Source organism: Seriola lalandi, unplaced genomic scaffold (genome assembly GCF_002814215.2).
Source record: "Seriola lalandi dorsalis isolate HSWRI2012SDOR001 ecotype SW California unplaced genomic scaffold, Sedor1 jcf7180002054879, whole genome shotgun sequence".
Taxonomy (NCBI): domain Eukaryota; kingdom Metazoa; phylum Chordata; class Actinopteri; order Carangiformes; family Carangidae; genus Seriola; species Seriola lalandi.
In genome coordinates this window covers 10,117-19,199 of record NW_019525432.1, presented here as the reverse complement: position 1 = coordinate 19,199, position 9,083 = coordinate 10,117, and the positions used below count along the sequence as shown (strand labels likewise).

Genomic DNA, 9,083 nt, shown 5'->3' with positions numbered 1-9,083 from the left:
CCAGCCATCACAACCTGCACCATTTGTATCACAGAGACTCCATTTAAAAGGAGAAATATTTAATGTTGAAATAATAAAATATATATATATATATGTAAAAAAAAAAATACATAACAGACTCTTAGGTTTATATTTCATTAAAAATGACAGTGATTCTCAATGGCTCATAAAAGGCACTGTTATTGTAAACTGTTCACTGTAACAGTCGTACCCACACACATCTGCTGCTTATATACCCTGTTTTATACGATTACTGTAGCTAATGTTAGTAGCATTGGAGGTAATTTTGTCTGTATATAGTGTATAATGTTACACAACATGAAATGAATTTGTCTTCATCAAGTCCCAAGTGACATTGTGGAGTATAACATGTTTTGTGTTTAACATTTAACATTTAAAAAAAAAACTATTTATTGATGAAGGTTGCAGCTGATGATTTTCTGTGAATTAGTATTTCAGTATATGAAGATAACGTATACATAGTGTGTGTATATATATATATATATATATATATATATATGGGTTACATATATGAATGTGCGCGCTGTCAGGGTACATACCAGCCCTGCCTTTCATTTCAACACAGTTTATGACAATATACCTTCCTGTGATTATCAATACAGTGCATTCAGAAACTTTTCAGACCCTTTACTCAGTGCTTAGTTGAAGCTCCTCTGGCAGAGATTACAGCCTTGAGTTTTCTTGGGTGTGACGGGATGAGCTTTTCTCACCTGGATTTGAGGATTTTCTGCCTTTTCCTCTCTGCAGATCCACTCAACTGGGTTCAAGTCAGATCTCTGGTGGGACCACTCACGGACATTCACAGAGTTGTCCCTAAGCCACTCCTGTGCTGTCTTAGCCGTGTGCTTAGGGTCGTCGTCCTGTTGAAAGGTGAACTTTAGGTCCAGTCTGAGGTCCCGAGCGCTCCCGACCAGGTTTTCATTGTGGGTATCGCTGTACTTTGTTCTGTTCAGCTTTCCCTCAACCCTGCCGCTGAAAAACACCCCCCACAGCCTGATGCTGCCACCACCATGCACCATATTGGGCAGGTGATGCAGTGCCTGGTCTCCTTCAGACATGACATTTAGAATTGAGGCCAAACATTTCAATCTTGGTTTCCTTTAGGTGCTTTCATGTGTCTGTCTCTGAGGAGAGGCTTCTGTCTGGACACTCTGCCATAAAGCCCAGATCAGTGCAGTACTGCAGTGAGGTTGTGCTTCTGGAAGTTTCTTGCTTTCGTGCTTCGACACAATCCTGCCTCTGAGCTCTGCGGACACTTCCCTCCACCTCATGGCTTGGTTTTTATGCTTTGTCAGCTGTGAGGCCTTACGTCCAGTCAACTGACCTGACCACAGATGATCATGTGACATTTGAAACTCATTAAACTACACACCAATCAGCTACATCATTAAAACCAAAAACTAGTTGCAGGATGAGGAATGCAGTTTGAAGATGACGGTTGTCAGATCATAGTCAAATATCCCTCATATCCAAATCTTTCACTCTTTATGATGACGACCAACGTTTTGCAGTAAAAAAACACACCTGACAACTCTGCACGGACTGGCACCTGCACGCTGAAATTAAAATAGCAAGATCATTTGAGACCGGTGCAAACAGTGGTAGGCACATTTGACCATCTGGTAGGGAAATGTCCCTACTGTCAAATTAAAATTTGAATATCCAAATCTTTACTCAAATGAATGCCGATGGCGAAAAAATAGCTGTGTTATTTAATTATCTTAAACTTTTATTTAAACTAAAAAAAAACAAAATTTTTAACACAGTGTAATTTATGAAATTCAAATCTCAGCCATGATGATCATGTTATATCAAATCCAAGGATGGACAGTATGACATAAATGTAAACTTAAATGTAGGAAGCTTTGTTACATTCATATTGTTTTGCATCACGGTGCCATAACATCAGATAACTGCTGCGCCTCAAACACTTTGATTTGAAAAACCTTTCCTATTGCCTGGAAATTCTTGCTAACAATTTATCAGTTTAAGACAGCAGACCGGGGGAACCTAAACCCATCTCTTTATCAGTTTATCTCGGAGCCAGAAAACACTGCTATACAGAATGATAAAGACTGACTCAGCAGGCAAACACATCACTCAGCGGGGATGATGGAGACTTAGCCGCTCAGAAGCCAAACTCTGAATAAGGATACGTGTTCATGTGGAATGGTGGAGAATGACAATTCATTACGTCAGAAAAGTTGGTCTCCCATAACACACATAACTGCATTGTATAGTTAGTCGGCAGCGGCACGCACAAACAAAGCAGGTATGAGTCAGTTTTGAAAAGAGGGAACGCTGCTGTTCTATCACATCAGAAGGAATGAAACAATACAATGCCGCCTTGTACGTAGAAGCTGAGAGCGTCAACATCACCTTACAGTAGGTGTGTTTTTTGTTTTTTTTCTGGTTAAAGATAACAGTTGAATGCCAGTCATGGCAGTTGAATTGCAGTTGGTGTCAATAAATAATTTCTTCCAACAATAGACACATGGGCCCAGGATTTAGCAAACACTGAGATAAGGTTTGACTGGGTGTTTTATTTATAAGTGCCTTTTTAAGACATCCAAGGACACTTCGGATTGAATACGACATTGAGAACAAAAAGAAGATAAAAAATAACAGTAAAATAATTCTCTATACATATAATAAAACAGATGTGCAGCGGCGCAGACCCTGGGGAAGACTGTTCCAGATGTTAGGACCAGCTACACTAAGAGCCATAGTGCTCAGTCTGGAGGAGGGGGTGGGGTGGAATAAATGGACATCAAGAGAACGGAGTGATCGAGTAGGTTTACAGGGATGGAGAAGAATTGGATAGGTCGGGAGATACCAAGCCACGGAGACATTTGTAAAAGAGAGAAGTATTGTAAAATAAGCGCAATGATGTGCTCCCATCAAGAGCGCGTGAGACAGAGAAGTCTCGCGGTCAATTTTTGGACATACTGAAGTCTATTTAACCCCCAGGTGGGCACACAGAGGACATACTGAAGTCTATTTAACCCCCAGGTGGGCACACACAGGAGAGGAGCATTACGGCAATCAAGCCAAGATGTAATAAAGGCATGGATGACAGTCTCTGCAACGGATTGAGGAAGAGAGGAGCGTAATCTAGAAATGTTATAGGTGATGTTTTTGACATGTGTGGAGTCTAGAATTACTTCAGCAACAGAGGATGTAATAAACCCAGGGATATTAAACCAAAACAGATTGTTTTTGTTATTTTACTTCAGGACAGGAAATTGAAAGTAATTGAAAGAAAGGAAACGGCTCTGCCTTTGACCTTTGCAGGAATGGCAGTGTCCTTAATGTTATTATTTGTCTGTGGATATCAGGAATACGAGCAACACACTTCTTTGACATCATCATTTCCCATATAGCAACTGTATCTACTGTGGACTGCATTTCAACCTTAAATATAATCAGTCAACTCAAATGTTGCAAATATATCAATAACAATACTCGAAAAAAACAAAACAAAAAACCTCCACTGTGCAAAACACAATCTGTGATAAATTCAGATTTGCGAGCAGCGTTGTGAGATGAGAGGTTTACAAAGGCAATCAGAGGGCCATTATATACACTATAGTCCACAAATGGACTTCACTGGGGTTTCAGAGTAATTAGCCCAAGAACTTCCTTTAACCAGAGCCATGCTGTGTAATTCCTTTGTCCACGGAGAACAGAACTGGTGAGGCAGCCTAATTTCAAAAGCAATCTCACAGTCCCATCATGAGCATGGGATTTTCATTAGCATCTTGTTACTGCTCAAACTCCAATTACCTCTTAATTGGAGCTCATTTTGCACTTATTTATGGAATAATAATCAACACTGCATGCCGCTGAGCCCAGAATTAGGTGGAAGCGGGTATGAAGTTGAATACCAATAGAGGCTGACAGAAACGATAGACATGTATGCAACTTTTCAAGACGTGCGTCACACTAAATGCTCACGATGTCAGTGCACACAATGTCAGGTAATAACACTTGTTAATTAGCACTCAACACAAAGTACAGTTGAAGGTGACGGCAATGTCATTAGTTTTGCAGCAATTTTGTCATGAACCAAAGAGTTGGACAAATTCAAATTTGTCAACAAAGTTATTACAATTCATCCTGTGAGTAGTGGGGGTGGTGACGGTGCTGCAGCAACCCCAGCCCCCACCTCCAGGTGTATGTTATTATGTGCCTGCAATGCAATAGGACAGTACAACAGTAAATACGGAAGCAGACATATTGAATTTACTTTGAGCTCTGAGCTACAGGAACTGTTCAACCACCATAGTAGCTCTCCCATAGACAGCTGATAACCAACAGCAGGTTCTCAGGTGCTACTAACACAGTATCCGGGCAGAAATGGACAAAGCTGATTCTTATTGGCTAATTGGACTCATTAACTCTTATCCCTTGCACTCTCAAGTATGAGAGCATGTATAAGGCAAACCAGATTTGGGGCAGGTGATGGATGGGTAGATGGAGGTTCTAAAAAGAATATCGGCCTTTATTTTTTTAAAAACGGAACAATTGAACATGAACATTTTGGTATATATATACATATACATATATATATATACATATATTACTGTAATTTTACATAGATTTGTATGTAATTTAAGAAAGCAGAAAAAAATGTTTTGTTACTGTCCTCATTATGATGTTGTTTCATGTTGTTTTCTTTGTTTTTTTTCTTAATGTGTAGTTTGTCTTGCACTAGTTACATCAAGTAACCTGAACTATCACATTAATGCTTCTTCAATGTTGGGGAACAATAATCCACAGTTCTTATTCTGTGCAGAAATTAATTGCATGAAGTTAATATGATGCTTCAGTAGTCTGAGATTGACAAATCAAGTCTTTATTGTACAAAATATCTTCATTGTGTTACGGCAGCTCAGCAAAGAAACCCCAGGTAACCAAAAAGAGGGAGTATTGTACAAAAGCACACAGACGGTCACTTTGGAAGATATCCATTTGATTTGATTATTTCAGGCTGGTGGAGTCTCATAATAGCTTCTGCTGAACTTTAGAATTCATTTCTGCATAGATAATGACAATAAAAAAAATAGATAATAGCCTGCATGAAAAGGAGGAATTACAACAGCAAGAAAAACAACAATTTTAATTTAAATATGGTCACTGTGACTGTTGCAGTTGATGTCTGTAAATGGAGAAATAGTTCTCCAATATGTGCACAACAGCAAGCACATTTTAAACTTTAAACAATGGAGTGTGCATTTTGGACACTGTGTGAAAATGAGGATGTCCTGCTGTTGCCTTTTCAAGGATGTACATCACATACTTCCCTGTTTGTGAAATACAGCGGAGAGGCACAGCAGTTCTCCCAATAAGATCTCAAACGGTTCAGGTTATGGTAATCTGCAGGTTACAGATCATTAAATTAAAATTAAAGTAGAAAAGAGTTATATGATGGTGGCCGCCCTTATCCATCTCCTGTCTTTTGTTATTGTTCAGTAGTTTGATTTGTTGTGTGTGTTACTGACAGACATGTTGATCAAACCCCCTTAACCAAGTCAACAACTAACAGCACTTTCTGTATACACACACGTTAGGAAAGATCTAACAGTTAATACCTTAATATTTGGTCATTCTGTCCTTGTGTCACACATTATAAAGCAGGCAGCAGAATTTCCTAATAAATGATGAAATTAATGAGGTAATTCGTTTAGGGATTCATCAGAGAATCACTAGAGAAATTAAGGCTTCCAGGCCAAAATAAGTTTAAAAGCCACCAGACACCTGATGCTAAATAGACTGCACACATGCAGCCCTTTCCATAAATGTCCTGTTGTGTCTGAATAAAGCTGTAAGGAACATTTAAATTTGTCAATATCCAAACAACAAAAAGCCATCACTGTTATGAATTCCCTGTTTAACAGCTTTAGTTTCCTCCCAGGGAGCAGTTTGAATGCCTCGCCCCTCTAGTGAAACCAGTCCCATAACTTACAGTCTGGTTGTGTGCCCATCAATGTCAAGAGTTTTATTAATTTTTTTACAAAATATGGCAAAGCATAAAAATCTGAGTTCCTGGCACAGTACATGCTGAAGGGCATGACACACCTAAATTAAGCTAATTAGCAGCCGCTAATATATTAATCTGACACATTTTGTTTGTTTAACTCGCATTGGCCAGCAACAACAATCAAACAGGATGCGGCATTCGAGCCGCGATTTATTGGTAATAAAATGGCCTGAAGTGTGCCAAGAAAAATATTCCCAAGAACATTACACCACCACCAGCCTGGACTGTTGACACAAGGTGTGTCCATGGATTCATGCTGTTGACGCCAGTTTCTGTCAGCTCCAACCAGCCTGGTCATTCTCCTCCGACCTCTCTTCTCATACCATTCTGAATGTTCTCTGTTGCCTTGACACATGTCATGCATTGCACAGCTGTCACATGATTGGCTGCGTACAGGTGTCCTATTAAAGTAAAACTAGAAAAAGTAAAACATATGGGGGAAGAGAAAAAATCCCCCAGCATATTCCACAAATATAATTCCACATTAAAGGAGAGTGTACATTATCCAAAGTATTAAATGAAGCTTGTTTTGATCAAGTTCAATCAAGAAGACTAACTTTGTCATTTTCATTCACAATTCTCTTTCCTTCTCTCACCCCACTTATTGTAATCGGCTTACTTCAGGTGTTTCCAGTAACCAAATCGTATTTCGCCACAACCTAAACCAGCCGGTCGTTGCGTTGTCACTGTCAAACTTTAAAATCCATTCTGCCCTCTTCCGCTGGCAGCTGTCAGTTCATATTGCTGCGACCCTCCTCCACCCCATCCACCTCCAGTCTTTATATCCAGTGCCAGGTCGAGCTCATCAGAGTCCTCATCACACCCAGAACTCCAGCTTCTCTTCTTCCCACCACCACCAGTGTCTAGACCCCGGGGGGTGACCTATACTTCACACAGCCTCATCCCCTTTTCACATATCATGACATCACGATGGGGTCTAGTCGCCAAAGACTCTCACATCTCTCACTTTTCCTCTCGCAACACAAGTTTATTTGTCGATTCAGAATGAATTCTCTCCTGATTGAAATATTACTTTATAATAATACACTATAATTCAGAAACTACAAACAAACCATGACCTTTCCCTAACCTTGACTCTTATTCCTTAATAAAATACTCTGCGTCTGAACATAATCCAGCCAGAGATTACATTTTCAACAAAACCTATTTGCCACTGCGGTCGAGGATCGCAGCGAGGAGATAAAAAAAAAGGAGTCAACTGATACAATAACCAAAACTGAAGTTCACAAAATGCTCTCTAAAAATATTAACAATGTTACTTTGCCATGCATTTTTTATTTTTTCATATCTTCACCAATGTGGATGATGTGTAAAATGAGTCTATGCCAATGTACCATTCATGCATGATGGCGATATACACATATATACAGTATGTAACGCCATGGTATAATTCACACACTGGTTAAAGTACACAGTGCTGCTCATGTTAATGCAATTGACATAAATAGAAAGAGACACAAACAAAAAGAGAAACAAAAAATTACCATCCTTTAAAAAAATGGATTATCTGATTTTTGTGTAGTTGCTGAATAACGTCATATTCATGCGTTCCAGCATGAGGTCCAGTTCTCAGGTGTTTGTTTTTGAGTATTTCAAAGTAATGACTCCAGTTTCCATCTTTGTCCGCTCCATAGCCGAACACACTGACCTAGGATAACAAAAAATAAATATATGATAAAACCATCAAACTATACACAAGCAGCGTTGGCAGAGTGGCTCATCTCATTCAGACAAAACAACCTATCAAGCCAGTTGGGTCAGTCAGTCAGTCAGTGTGGGTTAAACTAAGCAGATACAGATATGCAGATATAACACACTGACGTCCAACAACATTATTTAACATAAACAACAATGCTCACCCAACTTTTAGCACATTTCAGGATGTGCGTTACTAAAACCGAGTAAATTGCTGCCCGATGCAACAGACTGGTACCCAGTTTTGTTAATCCCCCATCCCAACATTAACTCTTTGAGAAGAAAGCTCTATCGAATCGTCTGAATCTGACCTGAGCTGGTACTAAATTGGCAGGAGAAACGGAAACGTGGCCACATGTTGAAAAGCAATCAGAGGCATAATTCGGAGGAGACTGTCCTCACCAGGACAATGACAGCACTGTTTGTTCAAGTGTCTAAAACAACCTCTCCCTGACGAGAGCCTCTCATGACTATTGTCAATTATGTCTGTTGTTTCTCAGAATCCAAGGCGGAGGTATGGTAATGTGTGTTTTGTTACAGCACTGACAAAAAACCTCTTGCAGAGGAGGTCAGGGTGGATGAACTTTACATTCTTCCTCTCTTTTTCTTACAGTGAAGTCGCATTAGGAAGTCATCGCTCCATGGCCAGTATGCACAGGAGGAATAATTACAACGTGCATGTGTGACTAAATATAAACTTTTATAAAACGTTTGTGTGAAAACCTGAACTAACCTTTATCATGGAGGTGGTTTTTGTACTGGTCATTCATGAAACACTCATATGTTGTTTTGGAAGGCTACAAGCATATTTTGTCATTTACTTTGGAGGACTTATTCATTAACTGAGAACGCAGGAAAAACCTTCGTAAAATGCTGCGAAATGGCACAAGGTTACTTGTTTTTTTCTATCCGTCATCATTTATTTGCAACAACTTGTCAATCATTAGTTTGTTAAATCTAAAGATTAACTTACCTCGTCACAAATGTGCAGGGCGAGGACCAAAGCCATGAAGCCAGTGGACGGATACCTGCCCTTTTTTTCCAGCCATGTGTCGTGAACATACCTCATGAAAGCTGGATTGACCACCATCACCTGTCACACATCAGAATTAGCCTTGAAACTTGTTGTTTATGAACCATCACCTTTGCAGCCAACGAAGTTGACATTCAAAACAATTCTCACCAAGTCCTTGTTGGCTTTGATGTGTGATTTTACTGGCATGTAGGACCTGGAGGAAATAACATGGAATGTCAAAATCAAACTAAAGCACAGATGCTTTTCCTTCATTATGTCTTGAACAAA

The 9,083-nt window shown here is 39.5% G+C and overlaps 1 protein-coding gene across 1 annotated transcript in view; it reads right to left on the bottom strand.

The window, feature by feature from the left end:
- Positions 1–7,340: 7,340 nt before the first annotated feature.
- The window catches only part of LOC111671443 (CMP-N-acetylneuraminate-beta-galactosamide-alpha-2,3-sialyltransferase 1-like), a 3,933-nt gene continuing 2,190 nt past the window's right edge, over positions 7,341–9,083 (bottom strand). The window contains exons 2-4 of the mRNA XM_023428528.2: positions 8,964–9,009; positions 8,754–8,873; positions 7,341–7,733 (exon numbers count right to left, since the gene is read on the bottom strand). Of these exons, the coding sequence (XP_023284296.2) occupies positions 7,566–7,733; positions 8,754–8,873; positions 8,964–9,009 (334 nt within the window). The 3' untranslated portion in view covers positions 7,341–7,565. The remainder of the gene's footprint in view (positions 7,734–8,753; positions 8,874–8,963; positions 9,010–9,083) is intronic.